This window comes from Podarcis melisellensis, assembly GCF_964234715.1.
Source record: "Podarcis melisellensis genome assembly, chromosome: 1".
Classification (NCBI taxonomy): Eukaryota; Metazoa; Chordata; class Lepidosauria; order Squamata; family Lacertidae; genus Podarcis; species Podarcis melisellensis.
In genome coordinates, this window is record NC_138528.1 from 19,785,543 (window position 1) to 19,805,699 (window position 20,157).

Genomic DNA, 20,157 nt, shown 5'->3' on the forward strand with positions numbered 1-20,157 from the left:
CAATGTAAAGAAATAATTTAAATTCACAATCAGCTTTTGTGCTATAGCAGAATTATGTAACAGACTTGTAATTGGCCAGTTGCCTTCTTATGAGTTGGTGAGTAGAAATTGTTCTGCACTGACTGGAAGTGGCAGGAGGCTAGCTTGTTGAAACTGAAGACAGGCTGGGGTTGAGTGTCCCCCATTAACAGCTGGTCCATCCCAGTTAGGGTGGGGCTAAGGCTGTTTCATCCCATTTCCATGTGGATTTTGGGGGGAAATCCTTAAGACAGATGTATGGAAATGCAAACTTTTTTTTTTTTAGTAACTACAAGGCAGTCTGAGGGCTTCAGCACTGTGTCTGTTCTTCTGAAATGTATTTCTTCCTTTTAAATTTTTTAAAATAGACAATCTAGTTGCCCACAGAATGTTCTTGTCGCCAAGAACTCTACGCGGGGCTGCCCTTGAAGCTGTCCCAGAAACTCCAGCAGGTGCAGAATGCTGCAGCGAGGCTCCTCACGGGGTCTCTGCCATGGGAGCATATTCACCCAGTGCTTTTCAAGCTGCACTGGCTCCCGGTGGAGTACAGGGTCAGATTTAAAGTGCTGATTTTGACCTTTAAAGCCCTTCACGGCCTAGGACCCTCGTACCTATGGGACCGCCTCTCCCGGTATGCCCCACAGAGAGCCTCAAGGTCCATAAATAGCAACACCCTGGTGGTCCCGGGCCCTAAGGAAGTTAGATTAGCTTCAACCAGAGGCAGGGCCTTTTCAGCACTGGCTCCGGCCTGGTGGAACGCTCTGCCTCATGAGACCAGGGCCCTGCAGGATCTGCTTTCTTTCCACAGGGCCTGTAAGACAGAGTTGTTCCGCCTGGCCTTTGGCTTGGAGCCAATTTGATTCCCTCCCCCTCTTTCTTTTTTCTTTTCCTTTCTCCTTCTGCGATGAGGCTACATTTTAATATTTTAATGTTTCAATATTTTAATGTTGTTTTTAAGTTGTATTCATTCAACTTGTTTTTATTATTGCTTGTTAGCTGCCCTGAGCCCGGCCTTGGCTGGGGAGGGCGGGGTATAAATAAAAATTATTATTATTATTATTATTATTATTATTATTATTATTATTAACTTGATGGGACTTGATGACATTTCAGAAGTCTCAGGTGGAATCAGGGTCAGCAATATTGGGGGCCCCAGGCAAGCCCCACTCTGCATAATTGATCACAAGACATGGGTCACACACACAACATTTGAAAGGGAATGCCCATCATCTTGGAGTTGGCACCCATGGGTTTAATTTTACGGGAGGGAGAGTTGGAGTCCAGCAATATCTGTCAGGCCACAGGTTCCTACCCCTGGCCTATACAATTGGTCCTGCCCTGTGATGGTTTAATTCACAAGCACCAGAGTGATGATGGTTTGTTCCAGGCAGCAATAGAACCTGTGCCGCTTGGCATATGCTAAGGTTATCCTGGGAAGTGGAGTCATTAAATGCACAGCAACATGGCATTTTATTCCTGGGAAGTGGCTCTTTGTGGAGAGAGTTCCCCCAGATTTTTGAAGAGGTACAGAACTCTGTTTAGATTTTCCTTGCAATGCAAAAAACCCTGGGATTACCAAATGCATGCTGTATAATGTCAGAGCCCTAGTAAGCCCCAGTGATTTCAATGGGGCTTATCCTAGATAAGTGTGCATAGGATTGCAACCTCCATCTCCAAAATCAGCGAGGAGATCAGGCCAAGGTTGGTGCAAAAGCAGTTAAATTTATTCTTGCATTCTTGCATACCCAGCTTATATTTTCAGGTGTTGTATCTGGCAAGAACAATGTATTCAATTAAACTGTCTTCTAATAATTTCATATCTAGTTAAACTGGCTGAAAAACAATGCTCTCCATCATTTAAATTGTCTTCTGCTATTTCACATGGAGCAGCATTCGCCAGTCACACAGGTAGAGACTTCATAGCGCAATTTATCTTCATGGACGTACTGCTATAGAATTACTTCTCCTCCAAAAGCCTGGTGCCTTAATAAAAGCTGTCCCTCTGGTGGATAAAATGTTTTATCGATAGTACAAGAGTGATCAACTGAATTTCCTTCATTTTCTGATTTGTTTTGGAGAAACTTTCCCACCCACCTTCCCAAACATTTCCCCCCTTCTTTATATAAATTTGAGGGATTACTTCCAATTGAAGAGTTACAGTGTCCTTATTAAAGGCACCAATTACCTGCTCATGTCATATCTTCCAAGTTTGGGCACAAATAACACTATTAATATTCTGTACCAATTTCACATAATAAATGGCCTTTCTTTGATATTTCTCAGCAGGATAGTTTTCCATTACCACATTGGATTTATTTATGGATATTCTCAAAAATCTGCATAAACACACAATGAATACCCAACTACAGAAGTTACAAACACACACACATGCTGGTCTAGATTTGTCTTTTGGGATTTTCAAAATCAAAAATCCCTAAAGCTGCAATCCTGTCTCCACTAAACTGGGACTAAGTCCCATTGAACTTACTTTTGAGTAAACATGGTTAGGATTGCTTTAAGGCATTCCTACAGAAACCCCACTTCATTTGCATAATCACAGCAAATGTGCTTTTAAATTTTAAATTTTAATGTAATGTAATTTTCTTTTCTTTTCCATTTTTCAACATTTACGAGAAAATCTTCATGCTCTGTTCCATCTTGTTTCCATTGCCCTCCTTCCCATTCTTCTTTGCTTCTAACTGCATTCATTTATTTTGGGGGGTATATCAGTCACCTTTACATATTTAAAATGTGTGCTCAAGATGCTTCACAGGTGTAATAAATAAATAAATAAAGATAAAATTCTAAAGAGTATCAACAATTACATCTTTAGGCATACACTTAAAATTTTAGGTGTCTACCTAAAAGCAGTATACTTTTAAAATGGTAATGATACACCAGCAGATAACGACGACTGTGTTGGCAGATGGATGACCCCAGATGCTTTAAGAAGGAAGATACATTTGCCTGCATCTTCTTCACATCAGGGCAGGCCAACCTTTTGCCCTCCAGGTGTTTGCTGAACTACAACTCCCTTGATCCCTGTCCTTGGCCATGCCAGTTGGGGCTGATGTGAGTTGGAAATGATTAATGGTTCCTCAACATCCCGGGAAAAGTGACAAGTGGGGTACTGCAAGGTTCTGTCCAGGGCCCTTTGTTGTTCAGCGTCTTTTTAAAAGACTTGGACGAAGGAATTGAGAGAACGCTCATCCAATCTGCAGATGACACCAAACTTGGAAGGGTAGAAGACAGAATCGGGACCTATTGAAGAATTGGTTCTAAACTAACAACATGAATTTTAATAGGGACAAAGGTAAGGTTCTGCACTTAGGCAGGAAGAACCAGCTGCGCAAACAGAAGATGGGGGACGGCTGGCTTGGCAGCAGTACATGTGAAAAAGATCTAGGGGTCTTAGTAGACCATAAGCTCAGCATGAGTCAACAGTGGGATGCAGCAGCAAAAAAGCTAATGCTATTCTAGGTTGCATCACCAGAAGTATAGTGTCCAGCTCAAGGGAAGTAATAGTACCACTCTGTTCTGCCTTGGTCAGACCACACTTGGAATACTGTGTCTAATTCTGGGCACCACAATTTAAGAAGGATGTTGACAAGCTGGAACCTGTGCAGAGGAGGGCAACCAAAGTGAACAAGGATCAGGAAAGTAAGCCTTATGAGGAGCAGTTGAAAGAGCTGGGTATGTTTAGCCTGGATAAGAGGAGGAGATGAGTTATGATAGCCATCTTCAACTATCTAAAGGGCTGTGTCACATGGAAGATGGAGCAAGCTTGGACTAGATGACATAGCTGTCAACGGTTCCCTTTTTTAAAGGGAAATTCCCTTATTCTGAATAGGATTCCTAGCATGAAAAGAGAAAAGTTGACAGCTATGCTAGATGACCCTTGGGTCCCTTCCACCTCTACAATTCTATGATTCTATGAAGGACATCTGGTGCACCAAAGGTAAGCAAATCCTGCTCCACACCTTTGAATCATGTCTTGCAGACTCAGTTAAATCCTGAAAAATTACATTTTCAAAGATGTGGCGGGGGGGGGGGGTATCTCATGATGCCTGGGGAATCTAGATCTCCTTAATGCAAGATAAAAGAATTGCACCCCAGTAACTCCATTCCACAAGTGTTTTCTCTGTCTCCTCTTCACCCAAAAAGCAACAAATAAATTAACATTCAGAGTGAAAATCACCAAGAGCCATTTCTAAGGCTTCAGTTTTAAGCTCCTTGCATGTCACTACTGATCTGCAGAACAAACTGGAAAGTTGAGCATGTGTAATGAATCCAGAATCATGTGTTGGTGTAAGGGAAACTCAAGTTATTTCAGGATTCCTGTTTCTCTATAGTACTCAAATTTGAATTTGCACATTGGCCATTGTAGCGAGGGGCTCATAAACTTTCCCCAAATTAAGAAAAGTTGGTCATTTACCCATGATTAAAAAAAGAGATGCATCTCTCAAAAAGAGTTCAAAGAAAGGGCTCGGATTTGCTTACTTATTTGCATTGGCTAAAGTTGCATAAAAATGCAATTACCATAGTGCAAATAGAAATACAATGCATCACACCACAGTATGGAGGACCAGCTGAGATGGGCGCTTGCTCAAGCCTCTTGTCTTGGGTAGTTCTCTGGCTGAAGGTTGACTCTCATGAATGTACTATGTCTCTCTCCCAGAGAGTCCGGATCTTAATTTACTGATCTCCCAACTTCAGGATTGACACGCAAGGAGAGATGTAGCACTTGGGGACAGTCATAATCTCATAGCAAAGGGCAGATTTTTCTCCCTTTTGATGAAAACATCACATACCACCCCAAAATTGTTCCTCACTATGAACCTTACCCCCCCCAAAAAAAACCATCAAAATTGCAGTACTGCTTACACTTGGGTCCCTCATACTGGTTCAGGACTTTGGAGAGGGTAAATGACCCTTCTAACTTTGAACTTTTCCTTGTTGTTGTTTAGTCGTTTAGTCGTGTCCGACTCTTCGTGACCCCATGGACCAGAGCACGCCAGGCACTCCTATCTTCCACTGCCTCCTGCAGTTTGGTCAGACTCATGTTTGTAGCTTCGAGAACACTGTCCAGCCATCTCGTCCTCTGTCGTCCCCTTCTCCTTGTGCCCTCCATCTTTCCCAACATCAGGGTCTTTTCCAGGGAGTCTTCTCTTCTCATGAGGTGGCCAAAGTATTGGAGCCTCAGCTTCACGATCTGTCCTTCCAGTGAGCACTCAGGGCTGATTTCCTTAAGAATGGATAGGTTTGATCTTCTTGCAGTCCATGGGACTCTCAAGCACCATAATTCAAAAGCATCAATTCTTCGGCGATCAGCCTTCTTTATGGTCTAGCTCTCACTTCCATACATCACTACTGGGAAAACCATAGCTTTAACTACACGGACCTTTGTCGGCAAGGTGTTGTCTCTGCTTTTAATGATCCTGTCTAGGTTTGCCATCGCCTTTCTCCCAAGGAGCAGGCGTCTTTTAATTTCATGACTGCTGTTACCGAACTTTTCCTTAGTTTTTACTATATGAAAAATATACAAATTATTAAAATACAAGCTTCAGTTGAAATATATTTACTTGTGCTTCTGGACCTGTAATTAATTGTAAACTTTTGCAGTTGGAAAAGATTGCTAAATAATGCATTTACAGAGCTTAAAAAAACTGAGATATCTGTTATTGACCTAGTTTGCTTGCTGTAATTACACAGTAAGGAAAGATTTACGTGAGCAAAAATAATGTTATTAAAGTGACTCTGTTTAGAAGAGAAAAAAGGGAATTATGCCCCAAGCTTAATGACTGCTGCCATGACAATGAAGGAACCCAACTTGACAAAACCTTTACTCACATGAATTGTTTTTAGTCACATGTTAGCTTCACCTCACTTTTCACTGGATTGAGTGCCGTAAGTCAGAATTTGCCTCAATGTTCAGTTCTAACCACAGGAAATGCTTAAAACTATCCTAACCAGGGTTTGCGCCACACAATGTTGGAATCGGCCCTTTAGGGTGATGGTTCCTATCCTTTACAACTTCCTCAGACACCTTTTCTATTGGGCTTTCGGCACCTGTTGAAGACATGCCTTTTCAGCAAATCCTTCATGGGAAGTGATTCATAAATGAAACAAACAAACAAACAAATAAGAGCTGTAATAATGATTTTCTCAAATGTGGTTCATTTATGATCTTTTCCTCCTATGTCCTTTTGAAGGTCAGATGTATGGCTATTGTTGAAAGAGCTTTTTCTGTGGTGGCCCCTAAACGTTAGAGCTCACACCCTAGGCATGTTTGCCCGACACCATCTTTATTCTTTCTAAAGGGCCAGGCAAAGTCTGCCCTGTTCTCTTGTGCTTTTCATGGAATTATCGGTACCTCTCTCTTCTCAAATCCTCTTTAGAGGGAATAGTATTTCGTGGTATTTAAGATCCTTCAATGAGGGTGCTTGGATGTCACAGAAAACATAGTGAATGGTTTACTGTGGATGCACCATCATATGAATGGGGAAGGAATTCAATTCGCTTTTTAATGTGAACCTCCCTGATTTACATTTCCTGGGGGCGGGGAGTGAACCACAAAGCAGCTATCCTTTGAAATTTGCACTGCTCTGATGGTTCTCCAACCAAAAATTGTGTACAAAATGGGGAGAAGCATATGTATCTATGAGTGAAGTCAACATACAAAAAATTGCATTGTGCAATTAGGCAAAAATATTTGCAAAAATATGTATAGTAAGCAGGGTTGCATAGAAGAATGTGAATAATTAGGGGGTTGCCTGTACTGCAAGCAGCTATATTTTCCCCCATCTCGGTTTAGGACTAAGGGCCAAGCATATTCACTATTTGATCACTCCAGAGACTGGTAGTGACTTGTGCATGTGAATGGACCGTCTCAGATGGAACTTCAGTATCACCTCTCCCAACCATGTTTTTTCAATGCTGCACCAACACCAGAGGTGTCTGTGCAATCCAAGATTCCTTGAGAACCACAGCATGCCCTCTTTCTTGGAATACTGTGTACAGTTCTGGCCCTCTCACCAAATAGGGGAGAGTAGAGCTGGAGAAAGTTCAGAAAGGGGCGACCAACGTGACCAAAGGGTTGGAGCAAATACCTTATGAGGAAAGGTGAAAACATCTGGAGCTTCTTAGTTTCAAAGAAAAGTGAGTAGTGGTGTATAAAGTTGGGCATGGTATAGAAAAAGTAGATAAGTACCGCCTACACTAGGACTTGGGGGCATCCAATGAAGCTGAATATTGGAAGATTCAGGAAAAGACAAAAGGGGATCTCTCTTCACACAGCGAATAATAATAATAATAATAATAATAGGAATAATAATAATAATAATAATAATAATAATAATAATAAATAGTTAAACTGTGGAATTCACTCCTGCCTGCTATAGTAATGGCCACCGACTTTAAAAGGGGTTCAACAAATTCATAACAGATAAGACTATCAGTGGCTACTAGCCAGGATGGATATGTTCACTCTGCACTGTTGGGTTCAATATGTCTCTGAATATCAGTTGCTGTGAATCAGTGTGGAGAGAGTGCTGTTGACCTCATGTTTCGCTTGCATAGATGTCCGGTTGGTGACTGTGAGAACAGGATGCTGGAAAAGAAGATCCAGCAGAGATCTTCAGATATACTGCCTCCCCGGACATTCGCTGCAGAATGATAACCTTCTGTGCTTAATCCTCGACTACGTACACCCCATACCTTCAAAGCACATGACTTCCCCCAAGGAATCTTGGGAACTTTTATTAAGGGTGCTGGGAACTGCAGCTTTTGCTTGTGTTCTAGGAAGCTGCCTTGTAGCAGGTCACCTTATTAGTGCATCTAAGACAGTGTCATTAGACTTCCGGCAGTGGCTCTCCAAGGTCTATGGGAGAGGCAGAGATCTTTCTCATTATCCACTACCCATTTCTGTAAACTGGAGATGATGGGAACTGAATCCCACAACAAGTATAAATGGCACCTCCTCCAAGTCTAGTTGTTGTACTTTCCCATATAACCTCCTTTTAATCCATTTGTACTTCTCCTAGGGCCCTCATATTTACGGCTTAGGGCCTTCGTATTTACGGGACCGGCTCTTCTGGTGTGCCCCGCAGAGGACCTTAAGGTCCATGAATAACCATAGTTTAGAGGTCCCGGGCCCTAAGGAAGTCAGATTATTCTTCACCAGGGCCAGGGCTTTCTCAGTGATGGCTCCGACCTGGTGGAATGCTCTGTCCTATGAGACCAGGGCCCTGCAGGATTTAACCTCCTTCCGCAGGGCCTGTAAGACAGAGCTATTCCTCCTGGCTTTCAATTTGAATTTAGCCTGATCTTTTATTCCCCTTCCTTCCCTTCCCTTCCCTCCCCCTCCCCTTTTTATGAAGTTTACCCACTCTGGGATCCCACAGCTAATTCTCCCCTGGTCTCCTTGCTGGCCCAAATAGGACTAATTTAGCCAGCTAGCCCTGGTGATCATCTAATGTTTATTGGATGGATTTCCCCCTAAATTGATTTTAGAACTTTATTGTTATTCATGCTTTTATACTGTATTTTATGCTGTTTTTTGTTGTATCACAATTAAATGTTTTAAATTTGTTGTTAGCCGCCCTGAGCCCGGTTTTCTGAGCCGGGAAGGGTGGGGTATAAATTAAAAAATATATATATTATTTATTTACACCATTCTGCTCTGTCCCTTATTTCTCCTGCTTTGATAACTTCTGACCTTCAGCCCCAGTCTGTAACCACACCATGTCATCATCTGGGTCACTGTTTGACTTGTGCGTTTGAACACTTCTAGATTCTGCAAGGCACAACCAGTCAGGGATGTAGCGTGGGGGGGGGAGACAGGGGATATAGCCCCTGGCACACAATTTTGTGAACCAGGCACACCCATTCAGGGATCCCTGCCTGCTGCTGGTTGCCAAGGTTGTTGTCCTGCCACCCTGTGCCACCCTGCCTGCCAAGGTTGTCTTGCCACCATGTCCCCGGCCCCCTTGCTGAATGGCCGCCCTGTGTGGGCAGGCAGGCAAGCGGCACAGAGCAGCCCCAGAAACCCTCCATGGTGTCGTTGCTGAGTGCTGGGCTGGCACAGCCGGTTTTGTTCACCCTCCTCACCCTGCCCCCTGTCCTGCCCAGTACATGTGCATGCATGTGCACATGCCCCGGGTGCCAGCAAAGGACGCAACACCACCGCAACCATTCTCTTACAAAACACCTCTATGTTGTCTTTATTACTCATGCACTGACTGTCCAAACAAAGGAGTTTCGCTTCGTGTCTTTCTTCCTCATGCTCACACTGTGATTCCTCAGGACAATATATACATAATGTCTTATCAATATTTCAGGTATTCCAACTTTTGCCTGACTTGTCCAGCCAATTTAAAATATATTGATGTCCAGAAATTATAAGAACAAAATGCTACTACAACAGGCATCCATTGGTGTGAATGATATATTTTTACCTCAAGGGAGCCTTCAGCTCGATCAAAAAGAAACCTACTTGATTTCAATGAGTCTGGGTTTGTCGTAAGTTTGCTTAAGATTCCAGTCCTAAAGAGGAAAATCCCACTGTTTCTACAATCTGGTGACCCGCTGCCTCCTACACACACTCCATCAGTCCCCAGAATTGTCATTTGAATGGGCTACTGTGCATAGTTGCTAATGTTAGATTGCTTTTGTAGCTTAGGGATGTTTTGTTGTTTGAGTGTGTTGTCATTTGCTTTACACTCGCTACCTCTAAGCATATGATAATGTAGGGAGAAATATCGCATTTACTAAAAGTTCACAAACACACTTGGCAGTGATTTCCTCCACAGGAGTGACAGCACAAAGTACTGCCGCAATCGTGGAAATTGCTGCAACGGGGGACCAGTGTGCCGATGGCTCACGCAATACTTTTTCCATGCAATTACAGTTGCACATGTAGCCTGCAGTAATTGTGCTGAGAAAACGGCTGTGGAAATGGTTTCGTTGTCATAAAGTTGAGTGGTGACCACCTACAAACTTTCTTTACCTGCCTAGTGTCTGTAGAATCCAAGTCTAACACAGCAGAAAAGCCAGAGAAGTCTTCTTCTTTATTACCCCTTTGTCTTATGCAGGGATCAGAGATAGTAGAAGGCCACTTTTCAACAGCCAAATTACCTTGGTCATACATTGTAACAAGGCTATTATAGACTACAATCCCATGCATAGGTACTCATGTATATGTCCCGCTGAATCGGTGGAACTCAGCCACACACAAGTGACAGCAGGACCAAATCCATAATCTTATATTGCTCCCCAGAATACAATACAAATCACAACCTGGCCAATGTTTTTATTTTTATTTTTTTTAAAAAAGACACCATAAAACATTTAAGCCACAAGCATTGAGGACCTAGATGCCTGATTACAATAATAAGGAAACGACAAGCACAGTTTTACATGCTTTCAAACTGAAACCAGCATTTGCTACGAGAAGAGAAATGGCCTTACCATGCAATGCATCAGGAGGAGAAAATCACCGAGCATGCTGCAGAGATTAAGCTCAGCATGGCATCCAGATTCCCTTTGGAATGCGTGAAGATTGTCCAACCCATCCTTCCCAGCCAAGCGGACAAGTTTTCTCTAGGCTTGAATTCTTCACCAGGAGTCAGAGCTTTCAAGTGCATTGTACTTTCTTCATTGAGAGGTATGTTTCCTCCAGTTACGTTTCAGCTCTGCAATGCCATTTCCAATCAGCCTGGAGAGGTTCTTCATTCCGAGATCTGTGCTGTCATCAGAGACTCCAAAGGAAAGGGAGGAGGACAGAGAGAGAGAGAGAGAGAGAGAGAGAGAGAGAGAGAGAGAGAGAGAGAGAAGTATTTTAGTGAAGCTCTGGAGTAGCTAACCAAAAAGGAGGAGGGTGCATCTCCTTTACTCCACTGCAACAAAATTTTGCCCATCCCCCCTACAAAGAGGCAATTATTTTCTAATGAACAAACTTTCGCAATTCCCACATAGTGCATATTCTGTAATTGCAGCTCAGTTTTGCACTGCCGACAAATGACTTCCCTCTGCTTTAAAAGAAGATTAAAACAAGAAACTCCCCGTTTCTCCTTTCCTAACCTGTGTTAGGTCAAGCGTTAGAAATTCTGCCTTCTCTTTAGAAAGCGGTTGGGATAAGAGAGGCGACAAATTCGCCGGAAAGGGGAAATCCTCCAGCCGAGAGAAAAGGCCGCAGGCTGATTCACTCTGGGGCTGCTTACTCTGAATTCAAAAGAGAGATGATCCAAAGAACTGTGATCCTTAAGAGAGGGAGTGATGGAGACATGGGAGAGAATAACCAAGGTGATTGAGATTCTGGAGTCAGATACTTGTTTATTTCCTTGACATCTGATGGGAGGGCGTTCCACAGGGTGGGTGCCACTACCAAGAAGGCCCTCTGCCTGGTTTCCTGTAACCTCACTTCTCACAGAGAAAGAACTGCCAGAAAGCCCTTGGAGCTGGATCTCAGTATCCAGGCTGAACGATGGGGGTGGAGACACATACATTTCAGGCATACATCTTCTTATCATTGCTTGTTCCTTTCACTTGAAGATGCTGGAAATTTAACATGGGGCCCTGGCCTACTAACTCACTGCCACAGATCACAGCACTGATGCCTTGCCTCTGCCTGCTGTTGCTGCCCACCAACTCAGAAGAGTATTCAATAATAGAGCTTTGCCCAGATCCCCTTCAAACTGACTGGAAAGCTCAGACACAGAATTAAGCCTTTGTAGTTATGCTAAAAGCAGCGCTGACAAGCGACAGGTTCCTCTCACTGGCAGTTTCTCCATTTGTGGAATGCCCCCCCCCCCTATTATTTTGTTTGTTTGTTAAATTCATGGAGAAAAGGCTATCAGTCTCTTGATACTATGTCTCTTGATATCAGTTGCTGCGAATCACAAGTAGGGAAAGTACATTCACATGCTGCTTGCAAGTTTATGTTCACATATCTAATAATATGTATTCATTATGTTGCAAATGAAGTAAATGTGAATGTGAGGCTCCTACTCAGGTAAAACAGTTGAATCATTTGGAAGGAAGTTCAAAGAATTCTGACTAAAATTTAGCCAAATTACATGGTTTGGCTCATCTGACACCACTGCATTGCAGCCAATGGAAGTTTACTTTCCAAATTCGGAAAGCCGCAGTCAAAGCCCAACCACTGTATTTCAAGAGGAGTTTGCAGTATTTCTCTTAGACATTAGCCGGGTTCCATGGAACTGCCTTAAATCATACCATTGGTTTAGTACTGTTAACTTTGACAGTGACTCTCCAGAAGCTCTGGCAGAGAGACTCTTCAGTGCCCAGTAGCTAGGGATGGGTGCCATCAGTTCATTTCTGGAGCTAGTCACTGTCACATGCATTCATTCATAAGTGGCTTCGCTGCTATTTCCACATTAAAATGCAAACAACAACAACAATAATACAGGGGAAAAACTGCTGGAAAAATCACATTTAAACATGTACTTTCTCACAAAATAACAATTTCTAAACATAGTTTATTTATAATATTTTCATATTTCATATTCTAATATTTTCTCTTGAGAGTCCCATGGACTGCACGAAGATCAAATATATCCATTCTTAAGGAAATCAGCCCTGAGTGCTCACTGGAAGGACAGATCCGGAAGCTGAGGCTCCAATACTTTGGCCACCTCATGAGAAGAGAAGACTCCCTGGAAAAGACCCTGATGTTGGGAAAGATTGAGGGCACAAGGAGAAGGGGACGACAGAGGACAAGATGGTTGGACAGTGTTCTCGAAGCTATTAACATGAGTTTGACCAAACTGCGGGAGGCAGTGGAAGACAGGAGTGCCTGGCGTGCTCTGGTCCATGGGGTCATGAAGAGTCAGACACGACTAAACAACCAAACAACAACAACAATATTTTCATCCAACTCTACAATTCTATGATTCTATGATTATCTATAACAGGTGTGGGTCACAGGATCTGGGTGGTAGGCCAGATTCTTACCTCCACATTCAAACCCCGTGGGCTAAGTTTGACACCTAATGTCACAATGACATCACATGACCCATTTTTGCCTTTGCAGGGTAGGGAGGAAGTGTGCCATTCTTTCCACACTCCAACAATAAGCTGATTGTCAGCACTGGGGAAACTGTGCACACTCTTCCCAAGTGCCGACAGACAACTGATTGTCGCTGCCAGAGAAGTGTTTGGCAAGGGGCTTTGCAGGCAGTGCTGATCAGTGAAGCCCTTTTCACCCAAGACCTGCTTTTACTTGCCCAACAGCTGGCACCATATATTAATCTCCCAATACTGTTTTCCCCCAATGTCTTCATTTTCCCAATCTTAAATTTATTTCTCCACATTTTGTGGCATTTGCAAGAAGAAGAAAATCCTCATGAAGATTCATCAGCTTTTAAGTGCAAAATTCTCCTAATGAACACATGATTGTATGTACTTTTAGCTAATAATGAACTAACACATTTCTGCAAGAAATTTCCCATGATAAAATGCATTTTTGTATATTGCTTTCCCCAACATATGTATTCCTCTGCACATACACACCCAATATATACATTTGGTGCATATTGTTTGACTGGAGAACCGCATTGCAAAATTCAGAGAAGTATGAATTCCAAAGGATAGCGACGTTTCACTTTGCGTGTTGTTTCAAGAAGTGTTAATTGGGAATTTCCCCATTAAAACGCAAACAAAAAGTAATTTTGCCTCCATCTCTACTCCCCCATCAGTCACCTCAAAGTAAGGTTAAGTGAAACAAAACTCACATGAGAACATCACCTAAATTTCACATACACACACATGCATACACACAAACGATAATATTCATATGAAATTTATTTTTTCATTAATTGGTAGAGAATGAATAAGAAAAAGCTGTAGTCAGAGTGCTGAGAGCTGTTAGGAGACCCCTGTTTCCTGCCCAGAGCTACAATTCTCAAAGTGGTTGTCAATTCCTCTTCCTCACAGAGAACTCTAGGAACTGTAACTTTCTGAAGGGACTGGTGGTCTGCATAGCAGTGAAAATCAGCTGATTATTTGGTCTTATGAAGTGCCATGCATGGGTCAACTCACCTCAAAAACATAGAGTCAGAAAAGATCTAGAACCAAAGTGACCAAGGGGATGGAGTTACTCTCCTACGAAGAAAAAATGCAGTTTTTGGGACTTAAGAGGTGACATGATAGAAGTTTATAAAATTATGCGTGGCATGAAAGAAAGTGGATGGAGAAAAACTTTTCTCCCTCCCTCAGAACACCAGAATTCACAGACACTCAATGAACCTGAAAATTTGAAGAGTTGGGGCAGATAAGTTATTTCTTTGCACACAGGAAGCAATGGTGGCCACCAACTTAGATGGCTTTCAAGGAGGATGAGATTAATTCATGGAGGAGAGGGCTATTGATGGCTCCTTGTCATGATGGCTATTCTCTGCCTCCACGTTGGAGTAAGCAATGCTTCTAGATACTAGTTGCTGGAAACCACAGGAAAGGAGATCACTCTTGTGCTCAAATCCTGCTTGTAGGTTTCCCACAGACATCTGATTGGCCCTAGTGAGAACAGGATGCTGGACTTGAGGGCTTGATCCAGCAGGCTCTTCTTATGGTCTGACGTCTTTACAAGCATCAATGATCAACTGATTACAAGATAACTACATGAAGACATAGCTTTTCTTCGAAAGGCCTTCTCAGGGGAAACGACAGCTGCCAGTCAGCATCCCTCAAGAAGAACAAAGAAGAATTTGCCTCCATTCCTGGAATTTCCGCCCCTCTCTTGGAGAACCATCAGAACGTCCGCACCATTTCACAACTCTGTGAATGGGTCAGCAAAATGTGTGTGAGGGGTTGAGTTCATGCTCAGCATTAGTCCTGGACAGGCCTGGGCAGAGGTGGGGCAGCAGAGTACACTTGCTCCAGGCCTCAGAGGGGTGCTGATGGACTTACACAGTCATGCCACTCACCACCTGGCCCAGGGCGGAACCTGACAGGCCTATAAGAACTGCTGCTGCAGCTACCACCCAGAAGGACTCCCCTGCTCAGCGCCTGAGGGCCCCAGTCCTGCCACTCACCACCTGGTCTAGGGCGGGGCCTGATGGGCTCTATAAAGGACTGCTGCCACCGCTGCTGCTGGGCAGAGAGGGCTCTGTTTTGTTTTGTTTTGTTTCTGTTTTTTGTTTAAATTGCTGCTATTTTTTACCTATGTCATTTTAAACTGTGATATTAATGCTGTATTCTTAGTTTTAGATTTTGATTTATGTGGAAATTGTTTCCCATTCGGTTGTGTATCTTCTTGATGTGGTTTATTTATTGTTTATGACTTTTGTAATTATGTAAATCTTTTCATAGGGGGATGCGGGTGGCGTTGTGGGTTAAACCACAGAGCCTAGGACTTGCTATTCAGAAGGTCGGCGGTTTGAATCCCCGTGACGGGGTGAGCTCGCATTGCTCGGTCCCTGCTCCTGCCAACCTAGCAGTTCAAAAGCAGGTCAAAGTGCAAGTAGATAAATAGGTACCGCTCCGGCGGGAAGGTAAACAGTGTTTCCGTGCACTGCTCTGGTTCACCAGAAGCGGCTTATTCATGCTGACCACATGACCTGGAAGCTGTACGCCAGCTCCCTCGGCCAATAAAGCGAGATGAGCGTTGTAACCCCAGAGTTGGTAACGATTGGACCTAATGGTCAGGGGTCCCTTTACCTTTAAATCTTGTCATGCTGTAAGCCGCCTTGAGCATTGTTTTTTTAGCTGTGGAAATGCGGCATACAAATAAAATGATGAAATGCCAAGAATGCCCTGTGCCTCCTAGCCGGCAGGGGGCTCTTGCCCTGGTATCAGATAAGCTCTGCATGGGCCTGGGCCTGGAAAGTGTGAAAAGTGTGTTTAAATTACACTTACTGTTCAATACCTAATTATTTCATGAAGCTGCAGATCAAGCCTTGCAAGGAAGTATCACATACCTCTGCACATACCAGCCACAGCCAGAGTTTGCTGACCTAAGTTACACTCCTAATAGTCAATTTCTGCAGTGTTTCAGTGCACTATTCATACTGCTTCCCTTGGCCGAACCTACTTCTGCTCCAGCAATGCTCCCTCAGGGGTGATCTGGAACAGCGAATGGCCATTAAAGGCTGCATGTGGATAGCAGAGGCATAATTTGATTGCAGAAATTCTGCATCCTATTTGCGCGCAGAGAAATTGTGCTGGGGATAGGGGCTTTCCGCCAAACTTCTCCAGAGAGAGGAGGAATTCTCCAACAGCTTCTCAGGGATGGGGTTCATCATCAGCATAGTAGCAGTTACAAAGCTTCTTCCTTTTTCCCTAATTGGTGGGTTTCTTAAGGTTGGTGCTGAAGCAGCAACTGCGCTGGCAGCCTGGCCATCATTTAAAATCCTCCACAATGTCTTGGATCTCTCCCTGTTCTAAGGCAACTGTCCCCAAAAGGGGGGAGAGACGTGAAGAATATTTGGGGGGGGGGAATCTGCAAAGAGGCCTCCTTTTTTCCAGGTGAGGGGTTGAGGAGAGAAAAGAGGAAATCTCAGACTTTTCCCTCAGAAAAACACCTTCTGTGAAATTTAAGATAAGCTCTCATGGCTTAGGTGCCAGAACTGGGAATGGCTTCCCAGAATTTTGTGAGGTGATGAAGGTGAAATTAGATTATGGTGCAAATAAATAAATAAATAAATAAATAAATAAATAAATAAATAAAGTGCATGAGGATCTCCTTTTTTTAAAGAAAAATAAGTTCAAAGCTGCTGTTAGGAACCTGCATAAGAATAGGTCCAAGATGCTGGGGAAAGAACAGTCAACACTTCTCCCTGTGCTGTTTTCCTGATCTAAATCACCCCTTCCATGAGGGGGAGAACAGAAGGACCAGTATGGTATCTCTCTGTTTGTTGTGATAGGGATACTGACAGCTTTTAATGGCATTTTTTAGTTTGAAGAAATGATGCAAGTGACTCCCCCTATTCTCTAGCACGATATCCCCACATATCCCCATTTCCCTCACTTATAAAGCTGTTTTTAACTTCTTTTATTCTTATTATTTTTAAAAAGAGTGGGTGATCTTTATCATATATTTCCAGTCTCATCTACAGTACACATAGAACATTTCTTCACGGGATCAGATGTGCTTGAGTAAAGTCTGCCTTGAGTCCCTCAACTTGCCTGCATGGGAAATAAGCATAAAAACAGGGCCTTAGTCCCCTGTAGATGGCAAAACAAAGGGGTCCCCCCCCTTTGATTACACAACTACCTTGGCAGGGAATAAAGTTAGCCATTCCTTTCACAAGCATTCCAAGAGGTTCACTGGTGTGAGCATGCTTTTTGATGCAGCCTACTCTAATAGTGGCTCCCCTCTCTCCATCATGCACCTACTTACGAGATCCCAAGGGAAGCAGATGCATTGCGCCATCAGCAACATGGGGCTGCATCAGCAGTGGGAGACCCACGCAACCCAATGCGATCCATCAGCAAAGTGAACGTTGCAGAGGACACTGGGGCAGAGCCCTCAGACCATGTGCTGGCGCAAGTGGCTTCTGAGCTAAGAGGTGTGCCCCAGCCTTCCCTGCTATGTTGCAAAGGTTCCTGCGGTGCATATTTCATCTCTCGTGCTCCAGGCAAACACCACCACCACCACCCCTGAAGCAATGCAGAAACTAAGAGGGCGCCTAAGCAGCCTTTGCAACATTGCTGAAGTTGCCTCTCTGATTTTCTGCAGCGGTCTCTCACAGGCAACAAAACGTCTCACCCCATCAGTCAAATGCAAAAACGTAATAAATGTCATAATCCTCAACCACGGTCTCTCTTCCCTTTCTTATGCACCCTTGTTTTGAGTACGGGGCTCCCATGTGCTTCTCCTCTCCTAATAGCACCACATATTGAGAGTTGTACATGGAGGGGGGCTGTGTGTAGGAAAGGGTCTGAATCAGGCCCATAGCCTTGGACCAAATTATATTATTCGCATTCCCATTGCTTCTTTTCTAAGTAGATTTTGTTTTTAATCTTATGAAAGAGACGTGTCAGTCTGCAGAAGTAATAAGGATGAATTTGCAGAATTTCCATTCCAAACATCATATAAGAATCAGATTATCTCTGAATACGATGCGGTGATGTATTTGCACATCCTCTGTTTGTTGTCGAAGCTCATTGGGGAAATGATCATCTTCCTGTACAACCATGTAATGAGACAGGACATGCAATGTGCGAATTCACTGAATCTCAAGAGTCATCATCTGCCTGAAATCCTTTTCACCCTAAGCAGATTTGTACTTCAAAAAAGAGAAAAAAACTGTCCAGTAAGTTACCCAAATTAACAGTTATAACTGCTGCATAAATACACACACATTATTATTATTCTTTAACTTAGTGCAAATGCCCAAAAGGCAGAGAGAGAGAGAGAGAGAGAGAGAGAGAGAGAGAGAGAGAGAGAGAGAGAGAATTGCATCAGGTTACTGGAGAAGAATACAGCTATCCTCTCAATTAGTCTTATTAAAGTTTAGTTAAGCTCCCCATTATTGGCTTAAAATCATGAACAGGAAAATAACTTCTCTTCAAGTTTCTATGCACTGAAAATTGTAGAAATTTGGGGATATCTTATTTCATTGGATTAGCTTCTAGGAAAGTATACACATGTGTGTGTGTGTGTGTGTGTGTGTGTGTGTACATTTCAAATAATGCAGTCGAAAAAATCAAAACATGTTTCAAGGCTGAGACTGTAATATTAATGCTCTGGCTGTCAGTTTTGTGCTCTGCTCCGTTTCACTGTGCTGAATAGTATTATTCAGGCTTCCAAAGTTTATTGAAATGATTTGGTTGAGTACTAGATGTAAAGGGATGGGAAATGGAATTTAGGAAATCGCTTTTCAAAAATGCTTTTAAGGAATCTGTGCTCATGAAGAGCGTGAAAGGACTTAATCTTTCTGAAGCACTGTTCTGTGCAACTGTTTTCATCTTCGACAAACTTTCTTGACTGAATCTTTTTTTTTTCTTTATGAAATGCCTTAATTTGATGCAAGACATTTGGAAATTAGCAGAATAGTGATACTAAGGTTGCAGTCCCAAGCACCCTCAGCATGATGCTGAGCACAATGGGACTTAGCATGCCTAGGATTCCGGCACACTTTTTTGAAAGTAAGTAGCAGCAATACTGCTAGGATTTACTTCTAGGTAAATGTGACTAGAATCAAGCATGTGAGGTCACGGTCAGGAAACTTCCGTGGGACTAAACCTGCTCCACTGACTGGTTTGTGGAATAGTTTACTCAGAATCCCAGCTGATGTCTATTAGGAAATAAACCATGCCAAAGCAAGCACGTTCCTACAGTACATCCAGATTGCTGCTTTCATAATTGAGAAATATGATATGACACGATGCGACTCTTGTTTGCTTGCCTACATCCCTATATTCCACAGTTAATCAGCTACTAAGTTCATATTAAATTCTTCCTATTTTAACATCTCACTTCCTTTCCTCTGCTGATCATGAGGTGGCTTTTTAACGTGAGCCCTCCGTGAGATGGGGTGCTAAATGGCTTATGCGGTGCAGAAACGATAACAGCTTTGCCTGCTGTTAATTAAGCATACAGCTATTCATATATTTTAGTTATAATTTTTCTCTGTCAGCATGCTTGTGTGCAGATCGCATAACTAAAATGCAAACCAGTATTTGAATTAATTACTTTCCACAATCAACTATACTTTCTCCCTTGTGGTATCGCTATAAAATTAATAATTTTGCTCAACACTGCCTCTGGGTTATTTTCCTAAAAGGCTACCCTAAAGATTCATCTTACACCTTTAAGATTCATATTGAAAACCATGAAAGTGCAACTAAAAAACTGAGGTGTTTTAATTCGAGTGGCATTGGGGTGTGTGTGTGTGTGGTGTGTATATACATGCGCACAAGAGTAATTTTCAATTTTTCTTAGCAAAAGAACCAATGATCACCTGTCACTGCAAATAGCATTCTCTATAAGGCATTATTAGCACATCCCTCACTCATGCAGTAGTTCTGTAACTGATCCAAGTTGAATAGCCCAGATTAACCATAAACCCATTAAGAATCTTCATGTTGATCCAGAGACTACATTCAACTTATCAGCATTTAAAATGCCACCGAACAGAAACCTAGCTAATGGGGGGGGGGGGGGACCTGGTGAAACAA

The 20,157-nt window shown here is 42.9% G+C and overlaps 2 protein-coding genes across 5 annotated transcripts in view; both read right to left on the reverse strand.

Annotated features, from left to right (window-relative positions):
* Positions 1-20,157, reverse strand: part of LOC309378999 (uncharacterized protein) — a gene marked incomplete at its 5' end in the record, with an annotated part of 437,816 nt that overhangs the window by 305,303 nt on the left and 112,356 nt on the right. The gene's annotated exons all lie outside the window — the stretch shown is intronic.
* TUNAR (transmembrane neural differentiation associated intracellular calcium regulator) overlaps positions 1-20,157 on the reverse strand; it is a 56,160-nt gene that overhangs the window by 35,056 nt on the left and 947 nt on the right. The window contains exon 2 of one of the 4 annotated variants that reach the window (XM_081916370.1): positions 10,486-10,757. The exons of 1 other annotated variant lie outside the window; for it this stretch is intronic. In XM_081916370.1, the coding sequence (XP_081772496.1) occupies positions 10,486-10,521 (36 nt within the window). In that variant the 5' untranslated portion in view covers positions 10,522-10,757. Of the gene's footprint in view, positions 1-10,485; positions 10,776-20,157 lie in introns of all 4 variants that reach the window. 2 more of the 4 variants (XM_081916369.1, XM_081916371.1) reach the window with 2 other exon arrangements.